This window comes from Hypanus sabinus, chromosome 20, assembly GCF_030144855.1.
Source record: "Hypanus sabinus isolate sHypSab1 chromosome 20, sHypSab1.hap1, whole genome shotgun sequence".
Lineage (NCBI taxonomy): Eukaryota > Metazoa > Chordata > Chondrichthyes > Myliobatiformes > Dasyatidae > Hypanus > Hypanus sabinus.
In genome coordinates this window covers 41,794,038-41,817,356 of record NC_082725.1, presented here as the reverse complement: position 1 = coordinate 41,817,356, position 23,319 = coordinate 41,794,038, and the positions used below count along the sequence as shown (strand labels likewise).

Sequence of the window (23,319 nt, the reverse complement as noted above, 5' to 3'; positions counted from 1 at the left end):
TTTTTTGGTCACTAATTTATAATGGGGATATTTTCAGACAATGACATACATTTTAATTTCATCTGCTCAAATATGTTAAATAACCTGGAAGCAAGAGTATAATTTGTGTGAAGCCATATTGTTGAACTATTGGAAATGACGCTGGAGTTCAGCAACTGCCCACATGTGAAACTCAATTGGTATTAACATTTAGTTCTTTAACGAGGTCCCCTTTTTGGTATTGGCAATTTTCTTTCTTATAATTAAACTTATTCATGAAAATTGAAAAGACAACTCAGTAACAGGCAAAAATTCTCAGCACTCCAACACCATGCAGGTAAAATAAGCATATCTTTAATGTTTCAAGTTTGACATCAGTTTTCATGATGGTGATTTTCTATGCTATAAAGGATCATACCTCCAGTGAGTGAAAAGATTCCTTAAATGTACAGGTTTCTCCTGCTATCCGAAAGTAGAGCATTCCTATGAAACCTTTTGTAAGCCAAAATGGCATAAAGTGAAGAAGCAATTACCATTAATTTATATGGAAAAATTTTTGAGTGTTCCCAGACCCAGAAGTTTAAGAATAAGGGATAGGCCATTTAGAATGGAGTTGAGGAAAAACTTTTTCACCCAGTGAGTTGTGGATCTATGGAATGCTCTGCCTCAGAAGGCAGTGGAGGCCAATTCTCTGGATGCTTTCAAGAAATAGTTAGATAGAGCTCTTGAAGGGCCTAATGGCCGACTCCTGCACCTATTGTCTATTACACATAAAACAGCACTAACATATAGTAAAAGCAGGAATGATATGACAAATACACAGCCTATATAAGTAGAAATAATGTATGTACAGTGTAGTTTCATTTATGGAGGCAAGTACAACGTATGCACAATGAATTTATTTCATTCTCTCTGCTCTACACTCACTGCTCGGGGTGCTCTGTTCCTGCTGCTCGGGGTGCTCTGCACTCACTGCTCGGGGTGCTCTACACTCACTGCTCGGGGTGCTCTGTTCCTGCTGCTCGGGGTGCTCTGCACTCACTGCTCGGGGTGCTCTGCACTCACTGCTCGGGGTGCTCTGCACTCTCTGCTCGGGGTGCTCTGTTCCCGCTGCTCGGGGTGCTCTGTTCCCGCTGCTCGGGGTGCTCTGCACTCGCTGCTCGGGGTGCCCTGCTCCCGCTGCTCGGGGTGCTCTGCACACACTGCTCGGGGTGCTCTGTTCCCGCTGCTCGGGGTGCTCTGCTCCTGCTGCTCGGGGTGCTCTGCTCCCGCTGCTCGGGGTGCTCTGCTCCCGCTGCTCGGGGTGCTCTGCCCTCGCTGCTCGGGGTGCTCTGCCCTCGCTGCTCGGGGTGCTCTGCCCTCGCTGCTCGGGGTGCTCTGCACTCGCTGCTCGGGGTGCTCTGCACGCACTGCTCTGCTCCCGCTGCTCGGGGTGCTCTGCTCCCGCTGCTCGGGGTGCTCTGCTCCCGCTGCTCGGGGTGCTCTGCACTCGCTGCTCGGGGTGCCCTGCTCCCGCTGCTCGGGGTGCTCTGCACTCACTGCTCGGGGTGCTCTGCTCCCGCTGCTCGGGGTGCTCTGCACTCTCTGCTCGGGGTGCTCTGCACTCGCTGCTCGGGGTGCTCTGCACTCACTGCTCGGGGTGCTCTGTTCCCGCTGCTCGGGGTGCTCTGCACTCGCTGCTCGGGGTGCCCTGCTCCCGCTGCTCGGGGTGCTCTGCTCCCGCTGCTCGGGGTGCTCTGCACTCGCTGCTCGGGGTGCTCTGCTCCCGCTGCTCGGGGTGCCCTGCTCCCGCTGCTCGGGGTGCTCTGCACTCACTGCTCGGGGTGCTCTGCACTCACTGCTCGGGGTGCTCTGTTCCCGCTGCTCGGGGTGCTCTGTTCCCGCTGCTCGGGGTGCTCTGTTCCCGCTGCTCGGGGTGCTCTGCACTCACTGCTCGGGGTGCTCTGTTCCCGCTGCTCGGGGTGCTCTGCTCCCGCTGCTCGGGGTGCTCTGTTCCCGCTGCTCGGGGTGCTCTGTTCCCGCTGCTCGGGGTGCTCTGCACTCACTGCTCGGGGTGCTCTGTTCCCGCTGCTCGGGGTGCTCTGTTCCCGCTGCTCGGGGTGCTCTGCACTCACTGCTTGGGGTGCTCTGTTCCCGCTACTCGGGGTGCTCTGCACTCGCTGCTCGGGGTGCTCTGCTCTCACTGCTTGGGGTGCTCTGCACTCACTGCTCGGGGTGCTCTGTTCCCGCTACTCGGGGTGCTCTGCACTCACTGCTCGGGGTGCTCTGTTCCCGCTACTCGGGGTGCTCTGCACTCACTGCTTGGGGTGCTCTGCACTCACTGCTCGGGGTGCTCTGTTCCCGCTACTCGGGGTGCTCTGCACTCACTGCTCGGGGTGCTCTGTTCCCGCTGCTCGGGGTGCTCTGCTCCCGCTGCTCGGGGTGCTCTGTTCCCGCTACTCGGGGTGCTCTGCACTCTCTGCTCGGGGTGCTCTGCTCCCGCTGCTCGGGGTGCTCTGCACTCACTGCTCGGGGTGCTCTGTTCCCGCTGCTCGGGGTGCTCTGCACTCACTGCTCGGGGTGCTCTGCTCCCGCTGCTCGGGGTGCTCTGCTCCCGCTGCTCGGGGTGCTCTGCACTCACTGCTCGGGGTGCTCTGCACTCACTGCTCGGGGTGCTCTGCACTCACTGCTCGGGGTGCTCTGCCCTCACTGCTCGGGGTGCTCTGCTCCCGCTGCTCGGGGTGCTCTGCCCTCACTGCTCGGGGTGCTCTGCTCCCGCTGCTCGGGGTGCTCTGCACTCACTGCTCGGGGTGCTCTGCACTCACTGCTTGGGGTGCTCTGCACTCACTGCTCGGGGTGCTCTGTTCCCGCTACTCGGGGTGCTCTGCACGCACTGCTCGGGGTGCTCTGTTCCCGCTACTCGGGGTGCTCTGCACTCACTGCTCGGGGTGCTCTGCAGTCACTGCTCGGGGTGCTCTGTTCCCGCTGCTCGGGGTGCTCTGCACTCGCTGCTCGGGGTGCTCTGTTCCCGCTGCTCGGGGTGCTCTGCTCCCGCTGCTCGGGGTGCTCTGTTCCCGCTACTCGGGGTGCTCTGCACACACTGCTCGGGGTGCTCTGTTCCCGCTACTCGGGGTGCTCTGCACACACTGCTCGGGGTGCTCTGTTCCCGCTGCTCGGGGTGCTCTGTTCCCGCTGCTCAGGGTGCTCTGTTCCCGCTGCTCGGGGTGCTCTGCACTCACTGCTCGGGGTGCTCTGTTCCCGCTGCTCGGGGTGCTCTGTTCCCGCTGCTCGGGGTGCTCTGCACACACTGCTCGGGGTGCTCTGTTCCCGCTGCTCGGGGTGCTCTGTTCCCGCTGCTCGGGGTGCTCTGCACACACTGCTCGGGGTGCTCTGTTCCCGCTGCTCGGGGTGCTCAGCAGTCACTGCTCGGGGTGCTCTGTTCCCGCTGCTCGGGGTGCTCTGCTCCCGCTGCTCGGGGTGCTCTGCACGCACTGCTCGGGGTGCTCTGTTCCCGCTGCTCGGGGTGCTCTGCTCCCGCTGCTCGGGGTGCTCTGCACTCACTGCTCGGGGTGCTCTGTTCCCGCTGCTCGGGGTGCTCTGCACTCACTGCTCGGGGTGCTCTGTTCCCGCTGCTCGGGGTGCTCTGCACTCACTGCTCGGGGTGCTCTGTTCCCGCTGCTCGGGGTGCTCTGCTCCCGCTGCTCGGGGTGCTCTGTTCCCGCTGCTCGGGGTGCTCTGCACTCACTGCTCGGGGTGCTCTGTTCCCGCTGCTCGGGGTGCTCTGCTCCCGCTGCTCGGGGTGCTCTGCAGTCACTGCTCGGGGTGCTCTGCACACACTGCTCGGGGTGCTCTGTTCCCGCTGCTCGGGGTGCTCTGTTCCCGCTGCTCGGGGTGCTCTGCACACACTGCTCGGGGTGCTCTGTTCCCGCTGCTCGGGGTGCTCAGCAGTCACTGCTCGGGGTGCTCTGTTCCCGCTGCTCGGGGTGCTCTGCTCCCGCTGCTCGGGGTGCTCTGCACGCACTGCTCGGGGTGCTCTGTTCCCGCTGCTCGGGGTGCTCTGCTCCCGCTGCTCGGGGTGCTCTGCACTCACTGCTCGGGGTGCTCTGTTCCCGCTGCTCGGGGTGCTCTGCACTCACTGCTCGGGGTGCTCTGTTCCCGCTGCTCGGGGTGCTCTGCACTCACTGCTCGGGGTGCTCTGTTCCCGCTGCTCGGGGTGCTCTGCTCCCGCTGCTCGGGGTGCTCTGTTCCCGCTGCTCGGGGTGCTCTGCACTCACTGCTCGGGGTGCTCTGTTCCCGCTGCTCGGGGTGCTCTGCTCCCGCTGCTCGGGGTGCTCTGCAGTCACTGCTCGGGGTGCTCTGTTCCCGCTGCTCGGGGTGCTCTGCTCCCGCTGCTCGGGGTGCTCTGCACGCACTGCTCGGGGTGCTCTGTTCCCGCTGCTCGGGGTGCTCTGCTCCCGCTGCTCGGGGTGCTCTGCACTCACTGCTCGGGGTGCTCTGCTCCCGCTGCTCGGGGTGCTCTGTTCCCGCTGCTCGGGGTGCTCTGCACTCACTGCTCGGGGTGCTCTGCTCTCACTGCTTGGGGTGCTCTGCACTCACTGCTCGGGGTGCTCTGTTCCCGCTACTCGGGGTGCTCTGCACTCACTGCTCGGGGTGCTCTGTTCCCGCTGCTCGGGGTGCTCTGCTCCCGCTGCTCGGGGTGCTCTGTTCCCGCTGCTCGGGGTGCTCTGCACTCACTGCTCGGGGTGCTCTGCTCCCGCTGCTCGGGGTGCTCGGCAGTCACTGCTCGGGGTGCTCTGTTCCCGCTGCTCGGGGTGCTCTGCTCCCGCTGCTCGGGGTGCTCTGCACGCACTGCTCGGGGTGCTCTGTTCCCGCTGCTCGGGGTGCTCTGCTCCCGCTGCTCGGGGTGCTCTGCACTCACTGCTCGGGGTGCTCTGTTCCCGCTGCTCGGGGTGCTCTGCTCCCGCTGCTCGGGGTGCTCTGCACGCACTGCTCGGGGTGCTCTGTTCCCGCTGCTCGGGGTGGTCTGCTCCCGCTACTCGGGGTGCTCTGCACTCACTGCTCGGGGTGCTCTGTTCCCGCTACTCGGGGTGCTCTGCACACACTGCTCGGGGTGCTCTGTTCCCGCTGCTCGGGGTGCTCTGCACTCACTGCTCGGGGTGCTCTGTTCCCGCTGCTCGGGGTGCTCTGCTCCCGCTGCTCAGGGTGCTCTGTTCCCGCTGCTCGGGGTGCTCTGCACTCACTGCTCGGGGTGCTCTGTTCCCGCTGCTCGGGGTGCTCTGCTCCCGCTGCTCGGGGTGCTCTGCAGTCACTGCTCGGGGTGCTCTGCTCTCACTGCTTGGGGTGCTCTGCACTCACTGCTCGGGGTGCTCTGTTCCCGCTGCTCGGGGTGCTCTGCTCCCGCTGCTCGGGGTGCTCTGCAGTCACTGCTCGGGGTGCTCTGTTCCCGCTGCTCGGGGTGCTCTGCTCCCGCTGCTCGGGGTGCTCTGCACTCACTGCTCGGGGTGCTCTGTTCCCGCTGCTCGGGGTGCTCTGCTCCCGCTGCTCGGGGTGCTCTGCAGTCACTGCTCGGGGTGCTCTGTTCCCGCTGCTCGGGGTGCTCTGCTCCCGCTGCTCAGGGTGCTCTGTTCCCGCTGCTCGGGGTGCTCTGCACTCACTGCTCGGGGTGCTCTGTTCCCGCTACTCGGGGTGCTCTGCACTCACTGCTCGGGGTGCTCTGCCCTCACTGCTCGGGGTGCTCTGCACTCACTGCTCGGGGTGCTCTGCTCCCGCTGCTCGGGGTGCTCTGCGTTCGCTGCTCGGGTTGAGCACTGCCTCTATAATGGCTCGCTGCAAAACAAATGCCAAATGCTATTTTCCCTTTTCGCCTTTTTTCGTAAAAGTGAAAATCCTCTTTGGATTTCTTTCGGTTAGCGAAAACAGGTACTAATGTAGGTCTTTTGTAAAAGCGAAGTGGCGTAAAGCGAACTTTCGTAAAGTGGGGAATACCTGTATATGTTTCAATATCCTTGAAATTAACTTATCTTTCACCTCTAATTTTAACCAATTTAGCTCTCTCTTCATAACATGATTTTCATTAGGTGAAATGATCACCTCTAGAAACTACCCCTAAGCATTTGCCTAATTCATCTTGAAACAGTCCAGAGAATGGATTTGTTCTTAATTCTGTGGAAGATGCTGATCTCTCTTCTCAATTACTTGATTACTCATCATATGGTGAATTTCTGATGTGGCAGAAATATCTCACTAAACATTTGAACAGATGCTAACAGGTTAATAGGGTTGATGAGACAGAAAGCACAAATATGTGAATCCCATAAGGTGTCATGTGAACTGGCAGTACAATGCAAAATATAGATGCTGGAAAAGCCCATATGATTTGTTAGTTTCTGTTCAGAATAATAGCAATTTCTCACACAATATCTAACCCCGTGCAATTACTTTCCTTTTGTTGATTGTACTGAAATTGAGTACGCATTGACTTGTGATTTCAGACAAATTACAAACACTATATACTCTCTGTAATAGAATATAAAAGAAGGAAATAACAGTTACAAAAGATGATTAAATTAATAGTGTACTTACCTGTCACTCTTGTAAAACTCAAATATAATATTGCTAGACTATAAGTAGTCAATTATTAAATAAATCATATGTTCCAAGTAAACCCAAGCGCTGATAACAAGCAAACAAGTAAATATAGTGTTTTATGACATTATTTCATTTTCTTTCAGTATGAACAAAACATAGATCTGGTGTTTTGGAACATTACTATATACGTCTGATGCCTACCTGAACATGCTGAAGGGTCCCTGTTAGAATGAGCTGAATCTGAAGGCTGTGAATTGTATATCTTCTTACTTTTACAGAGAAACTTTAGCAATGTTTCTTCAATATCTGTAATATGATAGTTTTAACTTACAATTAAATACCTTATGATTGAAAAAGACCCATTCAAGTTGACACAACAACACATACAAAATGCTGGTGGAACACAGCAGGCTAGGCAGCATCTATAATGAGAAGCGATGTCGACATTTCGGGCCGAGACCCTTCATCAGGACAGTTGACAGTTTCTTGTGAATTGATTGAGAATTGAGCCTTATCAAGTATATCTTGAATTATTAAATTGCTTTAAGATGAGGCAGATAAATCCTACAGCCAACATCCAATGTATTTTTATTGCTTAGGATTCCTCTAAACACACCACCGCACCTCATCTACATCAGCCCCTTTTCTTCCTTTCTCCTTCCAATCAATTCTTTATTTTCTTTCGTTGCTTATTTCTACTTACCCTTTTTTGCTCTTATATCTAAGTTCCTTCACTTTTGCCTTTACTTGCTATTTTTATTTCTTTTGACCTGCATTACTTAGCACTTCCCTAATTTCTATCTCTGACTTTTCTTCTCTTTTATTCTGCATTTAGTTTTGCTCGGCTGCTACTTCTCTCTTGAACGTACTTCTTCAATTGTGACGGCATTCTGTGTTTTCCGAGGTGACTTGAAAGATGAAATTTTGTGATTTTGGATGGTAGTTAGAGGGAATATGTGCAAACTCGACAAAGGCAGCACAGAGGTCAGGTTTGAACCTTGGTCACTTGGTCATTTTGACTATGTTTATCCCATCTAGTATTTCATTTCTTTTTTCTTAACAATAGTTGACATCCCCTTTTTGTATAGAAAGCTGCAAAATATTCATTGTTTTACCCACATCGTACTTTTCCACAGATAGATTACATTTTAAGACCTAAAGGCCTTACCTTTTGCTTTGCTATCCTGTTGCTCCTTAAGTATTTGTAACATACCTTTGAATTATCCCTGACTCCACTTGCTAGAATTTTTTCCAAGACTCCTTTTCTGTTTTCCCTTTCAACTTTACTCCTGCATTTTCTATACTCCCACAGGATTTTTGCTACATTAGGCTCTTAAGTATCTAACATCCTTCTTTCGGCTTGTGCTACAATTAGTAACCCATTTCATTCAGGGCTACTGGATTTGTCAGCACTATTCTTTCTTTCTTTATTGATTGATTGATGGTTGAGATACAGCACAGAATAGACCTTTCTGGGCCTTCAAGATGCGCTTCCTAGCAACTCCTGACTTAAGCCTAGTCGAATCATGGGAAAAGTTACAATGACCAATTAACCTACTAACCAGTATGTCTTTAGACTATGGAAGGAAACTGGGGCACCTGGAGAAAACTCATGCATTCCACAGGTAGGACATACAGATCACATTGGATGACATCTTGAATTCCGACTCCACCAGTTGTTATAGCATTGTACTAACTACTATATTACCACGGCTATTGTATCTTCATGGAAATATACTTATTGTGAACATCTTGAATGCTTTCTATTGCTCTGGATATGACTTGTCTCTAAGTCATTGTTTCTAGTCTACTTTTGCTATATCAGGTGTTATGAGCTAGTAAAGGAATTAAATAAAGTAGGCAAAGAAATTCCTTTTTAGAAAAACATTTCCTGCATCTATCACAAATTTATTCCAAGATTAGTATCTAAACTGAAAAAGATTGACACAAATAAAGAAACACCACTGAATGACCGACAGTGCTCATTTACAGAAAATTCACTCACCTTTCCGCTGTGCAGTGCTCAAGTGCTTTAAGTTGAAGAGTGCAAGAAATTGTTTCTTTTCCTCAAAATCAGATGCCTTATTCAGTTCATCTGGCGAATGGCTTAAAGAATCTACTTGAGAAGGAAGAGGAGAGCATTGTTTCTGCTCTAAACAAAGTGGGGAAGGGCTGTGTCCTCTCAGCACCCTGTGCTGTTTTGTCATCTTTTCCTGTATGACTTTATCTGATATGCTCTGAGTGGTTAGGCCGACAGCCCTGAGAAACAGCATTTTCTATGATAAGAGATGAAAGATAAAACCAATCATTTTACATTCACCAACCAACAATTTCAAGTTCCTGTGTGTCAGCATCTCTGAAGATCTATCTTGGACCCAACATATGGATGCGATTACAAAGAAGGGACATAGGTGGCTATATTCCATTAGGAATTTGAGGAGATTTGGTATGCCACCAAAGACTCGGTAGCAAAATTCTACAGATGTACCTTGGAGAGCATTCTAACTGGTTGCACCACTATCTGGTTTGGAGGGGCCACTCACAAGATCAAAAAAAACTGCAGAGGATTGCGGACTCAGTCAACTCCATCATGGGCTCTAGGCTCCTCACCATCAAGGACATCTTCAAAATGCAGTGCCTCAAGGAGGGTGGCATCCACCATTTAGGGCTTCACTACCCAGGACCTACCCTGTTCTAATTGCTACCATCAGGGAGGAGGTAAAGAGCCTGAAGACACACAGTCAACATTTTAGGAACAGCTTCCCCCCCCGCCCCCCCAAATCATCAGATTTTTAAATGGACAATGAAACAACCCATGAACATTACTTTTATACATGAGAGAGGGAGTTGATAGTGGACAGTGGACAGATAATGGACTGTCTTCAAACAGTGTTTTCGACAATTGCATCGTCCAAACCTTCATTTTAATTGTAACATTCAACATGAATTTTGATATTTTCAAATTCTTTGTAGTGCTTACATTGTTGAAGTAGTAAAATCCTTTCATTTTTCCCTTCTGGTCATTTTGGCATCTCTATGTCTGAATGCTTGAAACCACAGTGAGCAAAATGGTTCTGATATGACTTACTGCTTATTACTCACCAATTATCAGTGACAAAAGCCACTACTTTTTGAACTTAAGCATGCAAGTGATGCTACTTTAAAAACTGTTTGCTCTGAGCATGGTGTAGTGTCTAATGGCCACATGATGTGCATATGACCGATGTTAGAAAATTTTCAGCAACGGTCTCCTGCCCCAAATAAGGGGCAGAGTGTCTCAAACAAATGAATGGAACTCCAGCTATTTTCTTGATGTGATTCTGTTTTTTGAGAGTTTTCTCAAATAATTGGCTGCCCCAATTAACTGATGGCCCCATCAACTGGAATATATATATACACACACGCACACCCACACACACACACGCACACGCACACGCACACGCACACGCACACACACATTTGGGCACCCCTGGTCAAAACGTCTGTTGCTGTGAATAGTTAAGTGAGTAGAAGATGAACTGATCTCCAAAAGTTAACAAGTTAAAGATGAAACATTCTTTTCAACATTTTAAGCAAGATTAGCATATTATTTTTGTTTTGTACAATTTTAGAGTGGAAAAAAGGAAAGGAATACTATGCAAACATTTGGGCACCCAAAGTGATTTGAGCTCTCACTTTTACCAAGGTCTCAGACCTTAATTAGCTTGTTAGGGCTATGGCTTGTTCACAGTCATTGTTAGAAAAGGCCAGGTGATGCAAATTTCAAAGATTTATAAATACCCTGACTCCTCAATCCTTGTCCCAACGATCAGCAGCCGCCTAGCACTCTGAAAATTAATATAAATGATGCCCACAAAGCAGGAGAAGGCTATAAGAGGATAGCAAAGTGTTTTCAGGTAGCCGTTTCCTCAGTTCGTAATGTAATTAAGAAATGACAGTTAACAGGAATGGTGGAGGCCAAGTTGAGGTCTGGAAGACCAAGAAAACTTTCCCAGAGAACTGCTCATAGGATTGATAGAAAGGCAAATCAAAGCCTCTGTTTGACTGCAAAAGATCTTCAGGAAGATTTAGCAGACTCTGGAAGGACAAATATGACCTTCATGGAAGAGTCATCAGAAGAAAACCTTTCCTGCATCCTCACCACAAAATTCAGCATCAGAAGTTTGCAAAGGAACATCTAAACAAGCCTGATGCATTTTGGAAACAAGTCCTGTGGACTGATGAAGTTAAAATAGAACTTTTTGGCCGCAATGAGCAAAGGTATGTTTGGAGAAAAAAGGGTGCAGAATTTCATGAAAAGAACACCTCTCCAACTTGTTAAGCATGGGGGTGGATCGATCATGCTTTGGGTTTGTGTTGCAGTCAGTGGCACGGGGAACATTTCACTGGTAGAGGGAAGAATGAATTCAATAAATACCAACAATTTCTGGAAGCAAACATCACACTGTCTATAAAAAAGCTGAAGGTGAAAAGAGGATGGCTTCTACAACAGGATAATGATTTCAAACACACCTCAAAATCCACAATGGATTACCTCAAGAGGTGCAAGCTGAAGGTTTTGCCATGGCCCTCACAGTCCTCCGACTGGTCATCGAAAATCTGTGTATAGACCTTAAAAGAGCAGTGTATGCAAGACGGCCCAAGAATCTCACAGAACTAGAAGCCTTTTGCAAGGAAGAATGGGTGAAAATCCCCCAAACGAGAATTGAAAGACTCTTAGCTGGCTACAGAAAGTGTTTACAAGCAGTGATACTTGCCAAAGTAGGTATTACTAAGTACTGACCATGCAGGGTGCCCAAACTTTTGCTTCAGGCCCATTTCCTTTTTTGTTATTTTGAAACTGTAAAAGATGGAAGTTAAAAAAAAAGTAATCTTGCTTAAAATATTAAAGAAATGATTGTAATTAATGATTTTTAATGTATAATGTTGCAATGCTGCCACAAAACAATAAATTTCACAATATACACCAGTGTTATCAAGCCTGATTCTGAAAAGCATTCTGATTCAACAAATATATGACTATAAGTAGTGAATGTTGATGAATAAGTCTGATGGTGTTTTTATAACACATACAGTTCAACTTTATAATACATGGAGATGACATGTATTGTTCAACAAATGTAATACTGTGGTGACCCACTTCCTAGCACACTTGAATCGGCTCACAATTAGCCAGCATGCAGGCACAAAGGCAAGGTCCGCAACAAAGGGAGAAAAGCCTGCGGGGGTTTGTGAGTACGTGTCTCTTGGAGCATCCGCGCCCGGGGAGGGCGGCATGAGGGAGGCTTTAAAGCAAGGCGATGAAGTTCGAATAAAATTATCTTTGACTGCAGTTTATCGACTCCGTGTCGTTATTTTAGCGCTGCGTGTAGCACGCCGCTACAATTGGTGACCCCGACGGTCCAAACGATTTTTGGACCGGAGATGACCAACGCCACATCTGTTCATGCGGTTTCGTTGAAACTGCCAAGCTTCTGGACGCTGCGACCTCACCTATAGTTCCAGCAGGCAGAAGCCCAATTCCATGTTCGGCAGATAACCTCAGAGGACACACGTTACTACTACGTGGTGAGCTCCCTCGACCAGGAAACAGCAGCCCAGGTCGCGGAGTTCGTACAGTCTCCCCCAGCGGACGGCAAGTACACAGAATTCAAAGCCCTGCTCCTCAGGACTTTCGGACTCTCACGAGTGGGCTGCCCGCTTACTGCACCTGGATGGTTTGGGAAACAGACCTCCATCGGCTTTAATGAATGAGATGTTGTCTCTGGCCGACGGACACACAGCCTGCCTCATGTTTGAGCAGGCATTCCTAGAGCAGCTGCCCGAGGACATACGCCTGCTGCTGTCCGACGCGGATTTCAGCGACCCCCGGAAGGTGGCAGCCCGGGCGGACTTGCTGTGGAACGCCAAGAAGGTGAGTGGGGCATCCATCGCACAGATCACCCGGCCACGCTTCCAGCAGCAAACCAGTCCAGGCCCGGCCGCAGAGCCCGCTAACCCCAGAGGCAGGGATGGGGAGCCCAACGAACAATGGTGTTTCTACCACCAGCGGTGGGGCGCAGAAACCCGCCATTGTCGCCCGCCCTGCAAGTTCCTGGGAAACGCCAGGGCCAGCCGCCACTGATGGCTACGGCGGCTGGCCTTCGGGATAGCCTCCTGCATGTGTGGGACCAGCGGTCGGGCCGCCGTTTTTTGGTCGACACCGATGCCGAGATCAGCGTCTTACCTTCGATGAGTTACGACACCCGCAGCAGGGCACTGGGTCCCCTCCTGAGGGCTGTGAATGGCAGCACAGTAAGGACCTATGGCACCCGTCAGGTGCAGCTACAGTTCGGCTCCAGCCAGTTCATGTGGGACTTCACACTGGCCGCCGTAGCCCAACCGCTTCTGGGTGCAGATTTTTTGCAGTCTCACAGCCTACTGGTCGACCTGCCCAGAAAGAGACTGGTCCACGCCGAGACCTTTCAGACGTTCTCCCTGGGTGCAGCTCAGTTGCCAGCCCCTCACCTCGACTTCATCACGCTGTCCGACAACGACTTCACCAGGGTCCTGGGGGATTTCCCATCGGTTCTGGCACTGCAGTTCACAGCAGCCATGCCCCGACATGGCGTACAGCACCACATCCCGATCCAGGGACCACCCCTCCACGCCCGCGCTCGGCGGCTTCCCCAGGACAAGCTCCGACTGGCGAAGGAGGAGTTCAAGAGGATGGAGGAAGTGGGGATCATCCGGCGGTCTGACAGCCCATGGGCCTCCCCCCCTGCACATGGTGCCCAAAGCGACAGGGGGCTGGAGACCGTACGGTGACTACCACAGGCTGAACGAGGCTACCACACCAGACCGCTACCCTGTGCCGCACATTCAGGACTTTGCAGCAAACCTGCACGGTGCACGGGTCTTCTCCAAGGTAGACCTCGTCCGAGGATACCATCAAATCCCGATGCATCTGGACGACGTCCCCAAAACGGCTCTCATCACCCCGTTCAGCCTTTTCGAGTTCTTCCGCTTGCCATTCGGCCTTTTCGAGTTCCTCTGCATGCCGTTCGACCTGAAGAACACTGCACAGACGTTCGAGCGGTTAATGGACGCGGTGGGACGCGACCTGGACTTCGCATTCACCTATTTGGATGACATCCTCATAGCCAGTAGCAATCATCAGGAGCATCTGTCCCACCTCCGTCAACTCTATGCCTGGCTGAGTGACTACGGTCTAACGATCAACCCGGCCAAATGCCAGTTCGGGCTCGACACCATTGACTTCCTAGACCACAGGATTACTAAAGACGGGGCAACCCCTCTGCCCGCAAAGGTAGACGCAGTCTGCCATTTCCCCCGACCCACCACGATCAAAGGCCTTCAGGAATTCGTCAGTATGGTCAATTTCTACCACCGCTTCCTCCCTTCAGCTGCCCGGATCATGCGCCCCCTGTTTGCCCTGCTGTCCGGTCCGGGCAAGGACATTACCTGAGACAAGGAGTCCGCCGCCGCTTTCATTCTTGGCAAATGCTGCGATGCTAGTGCACCCCAGAATGGACGCCCTCACAGTGGACGCATCTATCACCGCAGTTGGTGGGGTACTGGAGTAGCTCATCACGGGCCGCTGGCAACCCCTGGCGTTTTTCAGCAAACACCTGCGACCACCCGAGCTCAAATACAGTGCTTTCGACTGGGAACTGTTGGTGCTCTACCTGGCAATCCGGCATTTCAGGTACTTCTTAGAAGGTAGGCCCTTCACCGCGTTCACGGACCACAAACCGCTTACCTTTACGTTCACGAAGGTGTCCATTCCCCGGTCGTCCCGCCAGCAGCGCCATCTGTCCTACATCTCTGAATACACGACGGATGTCCGGCACGTCTTGGGTAAGGACAATGTTGTAGCAGATGCGCTCTCTCGCCCTAACATTCATGCCCTTTCCCAAGGAGTAGACTTTGAGGCACTGGCAGAGGCACAGCAGGCAGACGAGGAGATCCCGAGTTACAGGACCGCAGTCTCCGGTTTGCAGCTCCAGGACCTCCCCGTAGGCCCGGGTGAGAGGACCCTACTCTGTGACGTCGCCACTGGCCAGCCCTGTCCCATCGTCCCGACAGCCTGGCGGCGCAGTGTTTTCGACTACATTCATAACTTGGTGCATCCCTCCATCCGGACAACCATCCGGATGGTCTCCAGCAGGTTTGTTTGGCACGGACTCCGCAAGCAGGTCAGTGAATGGGCCAGAATGTGCATGCACTGCCAGATGGCCAAGGTGCAGCGGCACACCAAAGCTCTGCCGCAGCAGTTCCATTCCACCCATCGGCGTTTCGACCATATTCATGTGGATATCGTGGGCCCCCTGCCAGTTTCACGTGGAGCGCGGCACCTCCTCACTATCGTGGACCGGTTCACAAGATGGCTGGAGGCGACCCCGCACACCGACACCACCTCCGAATCTTGCTCCCGGGCACTGATCGCCACCTGGGTGTCCCGCATTACCTCCGACAGAGGCGCCCAGTTCACCTCCAGCCTGTGGTCAGCTATGGCCAGCCTTTTGGGGACTCAGCTGCACCACACGACTGCCTACCACCCACAGTCGAACGGCCTGATGGAGCATTTCCACCTTCACCTAAAGTCGGCTCTCATGGCCCGCCTGTGAGGAGCTAACTGGGTGGACGAGTTTCCCTGGGTCCTACTCGGCATCTGCACGGCGCCTAAAGACGATCTGCACGCCTCGTCGGCCGAGTTGGTGTACGGTGCACCCCTGGTCATCCCCGGGAGTTCATACCAGCCCCACGGGGGCAAGAGGAAGAACCCGCAGTAGTCCTGGGCAGACTACGCGAGAGGCTCGGTGACCTGGCCCCCATACCCACTTCGCAGCATGGGCAGAACCCGACCTGCATACCCAAAGACATACAGAACTGTAAGTTCTTTGTTTGTACGAAGGGGCGGGCATCGGCCACCGCTGCAACAGCCCTACGAGGGGCCGTTTACAGTGCTCCGGAACAACGGGTCCACGTTCGTGCTGGATGTTGGGGGGAGAGAGGAGGTTTTCACAGCGGACCGACTCAAACCGGCCCATGTGGACCTGGCGCAACCGGTCGAGTTTCCGGCACTGTGGCGTAGAGGCCGACCTCCCAAACAGGGTCCGGCCCAGACTGTGGACATTGGGGGGGTGTATCGCCGGTTCTGGGGAGGGGGGGGGGGTTATGTGGTGACCCACTTCCTAGCACACTCGAATCGGCTCACAATTAGCCAGTGCGCAGGCACAAAGGCCACGTCCGCAACAAAGGGAGAAAAGCCTGTGGGGGTTTGTGTGTACGTGTCTCTTGGAGCATCCGCGCCCGGGGAGGGCGGGATGAGGGAGGCTTTAAAGCAAGGCGGTGAAGTTCGAATAAAATTATCTTTGACTGCAGTTTACCGACTCCGTGTCGTTATTTTAGCGCTGCGTGTAGCACACCGCTACAATACATAAAATTCAACCATGAAACACATGGAACTCAACCAGGCAATACAGTACATGCAACCTAACCTTCTAATATATTTAATTCAAGCATGTAATAGAGGTTTCTTAGCCACACGGTGTATCTTATTCAACTTTGTAACATGGTGAATTATTGAATCTTGAATAACTAAGTGAAAGAGGCTTTGTGGAATTGTGAAAAGTGCCATACAGTATACCATAAATAGATATAAATAGAGTATAAAAAAGTTAACATTAATAACTTCATGGGTAATGCAAATCAATAAGTATTGATACAAAATACAACTGATAAAATTACATGAACACAAGAGAACAGGAACGAGTGCAACATATTCTGTTGACTTTGGAAATGCCTGAGCAGAGTGCAATCAGTTTTGAAACTGCCTAGAAGGCCGTCCAATGTCAACAGAACTTTCCTTAAATACAAAGAAAAGCAAGATCTTAAAGTCATGTGCTTCTCATTTGACTGAGACAGTTTCATGTCAATATATGCAGATATGTGGTATTCATGAACAATAACATTATCAAGTGTGCATATGCTGGAAAAAATGTTAGGTGTGTTAATTCAGGAGGAATTAGAACTTCCTTGTCTAATATATGCAGAGATGATCACTATTGCACTCTATTCTGGACATATTTGTATAAAAAAAACAGTAGTCTGCATTCCATTTTCTATACTTTAATGGCAAAATCTGAAAAACAACCTAAAGTCAATGCTGTTAACCACAGCTAAACTGCATTCACATTGATTTGCATGGTCACCTCTGGTTTGCTTTTCAGCACACTTACCCTGGGAGCATCATCCCGTTTAAGTGGAGGTTGCTCAGCCTGGCTGCATATCCTGTTTCCCATATCTCCTTTGCAGAATACTTCATCTGAAGAATTGCAGCCAGAAAATTCTCCTGGGGAGTGGAAATTAAGAAAGAATTAACAAGAGCATCACAAAATGAGTGTAAATCAATAGAGAAAAGACATATGTTCTTATCCTCCACTACAATATTTCTGCATCAAATGTAAACAAGCTGTAAATTAACACCAAGCAACACTGACATATTTTAAATTTTTTCACTCCACTTACATCTCTAATAGCTAACTCAATTCAGTTTTTGTTTCTCTCAACAATTTTAATGGCCTCATCTCATTTGCAATAGCTCCTTCATTTGAATTCAAATATTTTGAACGGTTCTAAAATATTTGGGATAGATCTGCCACATAATGAGCAGGATAAGGGTAGAAATATGCATCTGATTGGGATGTTTTTGCTGAAGCCTGTGCTGGGGATGGAGAAGCTAATAGCTCCAAACACTTCCCAGATGGGGGAAACCTGAGAAAGTTGAATTGGCAGCAGTCAATACCGGGTATCTTCGGATCAGTCTACAAAGATGGCCCTCAGCTTCCAGTTGCCTCTTACTTTATTTCTCCTTCCCACCATGAGTCCAAATTTTGTCTCATATAGTGTTCCACTGATGTCCAGCATGACCTTGAGGAACAACTCCTCACCTTAGTATATTGCAATACTCAGGGCTTGATACTAGATTAAGCAACATCAGGCAATCATTCCTCTTTTCTGATTCAATACATTTCTTTGTTTCCTTTTCCTAGTCTATCTTTTTTACAAAGTAATTGTTAGTTTGACAGTGTTAGTCTGGACTTTGTTCACTCCATCCCACCTCCTGTCCCAATCTCTCTGCAAATTAGAACATATTGGTTCCTTGATCTGAAATTCAATTTTGTTTATTTTTCCTCCACTGACGCAGCTTGATCTTCTAGCATCTACTGGTTTTGCATTTTGTTTTGCTTCAGCAACAGGCAAGTGGAGTAACTCTAACACAGTGGATCAGGACATTGTGGCTTCAAGCTTTCCTTCACTGATATCACATACAATAACCCTGGGCATTTACTTGCTCCACCATTGTGGTTCTAGTGTGTACCATCTACAAAAAAGACAGAAGTTACTTGCCATGGCTTCTCCAATATTGTCAAGATGAGCAAGGGTTTTTGGGAATGTCGCCATCTGCAGGTTTTCATCTAAGCTACCCTTACTTGGAAATATATTGCAATTCCTTCACTATTCAACTTCCTTACAGTAGCACTAGGGGGGTATTGAGAATGACTGGAGTTCAAAAGTGTGACCATGGTTAAAGGCTCAGATTCATGCTACTTACAGTAACTAGGCCCTGTACTATATCCAAATTTGAGAAGAATAAAAGGCATCACGTGATAACAAAGATACCCTACAGATATAGGAATGAGGTGCACAATAAATTGAAGAGTGAATGAAGTTATTTTTACACATAGGATGCTTAAAACCATAGAAATGTCATACCATTCATCCTAGCTTCTTTGAGTTTCTTTTCTGCCAAATCTATCTTGCTGACAACAGGCTGCTGGAGTAGAAGCTCATCGTTGTACCTGCTGGTAGTGGCATCATTGCTATAAAGTGTATACCTATTGGGAACTGGAGTAATCTTTTTGTTTTTCTGACTCAGATCGGTTGCTCCAGAGGTGGTGGATAAATCCAAGCATTCTTCTTGCAATTCTTCAAGATGCTTAGTTGAAATGTGGTTTATGGACTGATGATTAGAACTTTGGCCCTTCAGGTGTGGCCCTGTATCGAGTCTTAAACTTGAAATTCCAGATTTCTTGTTTTCATTCATATATTTATCAGTGCAAGATTTAGGAAGTGGTTGGTTAAAGTGCTCTCCAGCAGTCTTATTTGAAGCATCATTCCTCATATTAATATCCTGATGTCTTTCTGAATCCTTCGTTGAATCGTGGTTAACTTTAGAGTAATTAGTGCTGTAGTTAAGTGCTTGAGCTGGTTGAAGTGCATGGGCAGAAATAAAGGGCCTCAACTGTGGGGAGGTCTCTTTCAAAGGGTATTGTGGTGAGATGAGAGGTGGGGGGACTCCTATGTGAAGTGGCTGATGTTGATTTGGATCTTTGAGAAGAGATCTGTAGGAAAAATATACAATTTTAGAAACATATGTCTTTACTAGCTATTTGATTAAATGTCTAATGACAGCTGTATCCTCAGCAAAGCTCTTATAAAATAAAAGCTAATTTATTTTTTTCTTGGTTATCATAACTTTTTTGTTCAGAAACTGTATATATCAGAATTAAATTTGGAACAATTTCAATTGAGGTTATTTTTAAGTCTGCTCCATAAATCAGTTTTAAATAATCATTTGGTCTAGCGCCAAACAGAAAATTAAAGGGATGAGTAACACTTGCACCTATAATCACAATCTTGAATACTGGTATTTTTCTGGAAGATAAATTAGATGAAGCCTCTTAATGTGAAGGCTTGGGTAAAATAAGATTACAAACCACAGTTATGCACTTTATAAGAGAGTGAACAAAAGAGAAAAAAGGCCTGGAAAAGACAAGAGGGAAGAAAATCTGAAACAAAATGAGGAAATGAATCAGGATTAAGAGGAGAGACATAGAAGAGAAGCAGTACATAATGGTACAGAGTATAAGTAAGGAAGGGGAAAACAAGGAAGAGGAAAAGAAAGAAACCAGAAGAGAAAAATTGAGAAATATTAAGAATTAGAAGAAATTATGTTTGTGATCTGATGTATTACTATAGCTTCTCATGAGAGAATGAAATTGACGTATTTGCCCACATAGTAAAATTTATGTGGTGAGGTGGGAAGGAGGTACTGTGATGTACTATTTATAGCTAACAGAATGAGACATTGTCTCTTGAAAAAATTGGCTACTGAGTCAGACTGACAAATTAATGAATCATTGAAAAAAATCATTGGTTCCATAAATTATTACTTCACATGTTAAAGGGAGAGAATTAAAAAAACGTTAACATTGTTGGTAATAAATAATTAAAATATACAATACAAATTTATCAACTCCCAATTCTTGAAAACAAGGTATGCAATATTGTCATGATCAACTTCATAATTCCACACATTTCCCATATTTCATATATAATCAATTTATGCATGACTGTTTTATGATTGTCCAGAATTTGTCTTGTTTAGGTATAGTCTTAACTTCTGTTTATGGATAAGCAGAGTGATTGCTCCTCTCCTGGTCTAGTCCTGGTGTCCCTGGAAAGGAAGTAATTACTGAATTCTGGTAGAAATTTCCTTATGGCTATTTAATCTCGATGACAGGTCATGATACAATGTGATTGGAAAAGAAGGGATAATGTCCCTTTTGTGAAATCCTGGTGAGAAATGCCAACACTTTTGGGCTCCAATCCACTCAACCTCTTTAAGCATGTTAAATTCCATTCTATCAAGTTTTAATTGCTGTCAGAGGTCTGAAGTAGAAGTATTTTCTGCTCTCACTCTCTCAATTGTTAACTTGTCAAAGGATTGTAAGATGAATGGTGCAAGATTTGTAAGTTAAGGATGAATCAATGTTGATTGTTTAAAAAAGGGAAGAACATTGGTTGAGTTTAAATGAAAAGCTAAGACAACAATTTCCTGAAATAAATTTTAAACTTTCTGCAATTAAAATCTGAGGAAATGGGAGTCTACACTCGTAATAGTTGAAATTCAATGGCAGAGCCAATGAGAAAAATCAATAGTTTTCTGCTAAAAGGATATTTCTACTTAAAATGACTGGCCAAATTATAGAACCATAGAACATTACAGAATAGAAACAGTCCTTATGGCCCTTCTTGGCTGTGCTGAACTATTTTTCTGCCTAGTCCCACTGACCTGCACCTGGCCCATATCCCTCCAGACACTTCTCATCCATGTACCTGTCCAAGTTTTTCTTAAATGTTAAAAGTGAGCCTGCATTTACCACTTCATCTGGCAGCTCATTCCACATTCCCACCACACTCTGTGTGAAGAACCCCCCTCCCCCATGTTCCCTTTAAACTTTACCCTCTTCATCCTTAACCAATGTCCTCTGGTTTTTTTCTCCCCTAGCCTCAGTGGAAAAAACCTGCTTGCATTCACTCTATCTATACCAATCATAATTTTTTATGTCTCTGTCAAATCTCCCCTCATTCTTCTACGCTACAGGGAATAAAGTCCTAATCTATTCAACCTTTCTCTGTAATTCAGTTTCTCAAGTCCCAGCAACATCCTTGTAAACCTTCTCTGCACTCTTTCAACCTTATTAATATCCTTCCTGTAATTAGGTGACCAAATCTTTCTTGATAAGTCTATTTTGTATCTGAAGGGCAAATGTAGAAGCTTCACATATATGAATACAAATGAAAATTATACTCTAAAAAACTGCGGATGCTGGAAATCTGAAATTAAAAAAAAACCCAGAAATGCTGTAAAAACATAGAGCACCAAGTAGCAACTATAGAAATAGAAACAGTCAACATTTTGTGTGTGCAGTCCTTTGTCAGACCTGTTTCACTTTCCATGTATGCCATCTGACCTGCTGGGTACTACCAGCATCTTCTGTTTTTATTTGAATCTTATTTATTTATTTTATTCAAATACATTGTATGTCTAAAACATCTTTTATCAATATGATTGTAAGATGTAGCTTTAGCAAAACTTAAAACGAGTGATGCATTTCCAACAGCGACATCTCCAATTTTTGTAATGAATGTTTACTGTTTCTCTGTCATTTATACATAAATAATAGCATTTATATTGACTCACTTACATGTTGATAATTTTCAGGCAGCTCCTACTCTTTAACTTGTGATATTAGTCTAATCCTTATCTATCATCTCCTCCATTTTAAGATTGACAAAAAATAAGATTAGACCAAGACCTTATCCTCATATGCACGTAACAATGACTCAGCTTTTTTTTCTACTTGAATCCTGAAATAAGATGGTGAGTTGGCAGTGACAGTTAGTGATTGTGGTAGAAGTGGGGTGGTGGGGATGGAAGCAAACTTGGTGAGAGAAGTAAGTTTGGGTAATACCATGCATGCCTGTGCCCGTATATATGTGCATGATCTGTTATTAGCGGAGTCTGCTTTAAGAGTTTGCAGACTCATGTCTGCGTCCAGACATGAAGCTATGCTATGTCCATATAGCACAGCATTACTACTAGACTAGGACGTTGTTCTCTTGAGATCCTGTGGAACCTGGTTTGCAATGGACAACATATGCGAAAAGAATTTGCCTATCAAGTAGTGAGAAAGCAAGTTATTTTCAACTCCAAGTTACTTACCTACTCCTGTCTTGTTTTTGTTCTGAAAAAAGGTGCCCTTGTTCCCTATGAAGATGCTGAAGGTGATGCTGATGGAAGTAATCACCATATCCTGGCTGTTTATCCATCCTCTGCTGGTGATGGTGGTGATACAGTGCATACCTCCCCTCCGAGGTTGAAGAGTATAAGGAAATGTTTGAGGGGATACTAAGTAAGGAAGAGGAAACAGGTAGGGCTATAGGTTCCAGAGACAGTGTTCGAACTTTTCCACTTCCTGGAGAAGGCTGTTTAACTTTCCCTGAAAAAAATGTTATTAATCAGCAGGACTACATTCCATTATTTTAGTTAATGTAATAACAATTACTAATGTACAAAACTTGGGCAATTGAGACCATGGTTTATTAAATTACTGTTAAATGTAAATCCAAACACTATAAATGTGCTTCCAGGTGGTAGAACAAAATGCAATAAAACCACCACATTATAATCCAAAGTGACAGATTATAATGGGTTGCCCATTTGCTAACATTGATCTTATGTTAATTTCTGAGAAAACTTTTACTTCAATATTTTGAAATTATGCTTTGTTTATTTGTTTCTCCCCAGATAGTAGGATGATATCTTGCAAATATCTTTTTAGCTTATTTGGCTATGAATGTTGTACTTGGTATTGATAAAAAATACAAATGATAAAATAACATACCACAAGAAAATGGGAGCAGGAGTTCTTTGAAGCCTGCTGCACCATTTGATATATCAATGGCTGGTCTATGCTGGCATCTTCTGTGTCATTTCTTTATACCCAACTAATCGTTCATGTTTCAAATATTTATCCTCTTATATATCTATTAAATGTTTATCAAATGTTTAAATCACTTGGCTAATATTCCTCTGTCTCATACTTTAACACAAGGGTTATGATAAAATAGAAAATTATGCATATTTTAATGGGCAATAAATCTATGCTAGATTTGTGCTTGAATTTTGCAAACGATGTACTTAGGAGTCCATTACCTCATGGCATATATTAGTAAACTGGTTGTATTATGCATTCTCAGTGAGAGAAGTGGGAAATCATATTGACACATATTAGGATGTTGGAGATTTTCATCCTTCATTTAAGTACATACACATTTGCATATAGGACCCTAATGTACCTGTTCCATGTTAATGGAGAAAGGTAATGGTTCAAATAAATTTGTCAGAAAATATTTAAA

General features: G+C 47.4%; 1 protein-coding gene across 3 annotated transcripts in view; it reads right to left on the bottom strand.

Annotated features, from left to right (window-relative positions):
- LOC132378686 (genetic suppressor element 1-like) overlaps positions 1 to 23,319 on the bottom strand; it is a 255,016-nt gene that overhangs the window by 27,806 nt on the left and 203,891 nt on the right. For all 3 annotated transcript variants that reach the window (XM_059945790.1, XM_059945791.1, XM_059945792.1), the window contains 5 exons: positions 22,124 to 22,400; positions 18,328 to 18,956; positions 16,791 to 16,903; positions 8,552 to 8,822; positions 6,748 to 6,852 (listed from right to left, as the gene is read on the bottom strand). In XM_059945790.1, coding sequence (XP_059801773.1) covers positions 6,748 to 6,852; positions 8,552 to 8,822; positions 16,791 to 16,903; positions 18,328 to 18,956; positions 22,124 to 22,400 — 1,395 coding nt within the window. The remainder of the gene's footprint in view (positions 1 to 6,747; positions 6,853 to 8,551; positions 8,823 to 16,790; positions 16,904 to 18,327; positions 18,957 to 22,123; positions 22,401 to 23,319) is intronic.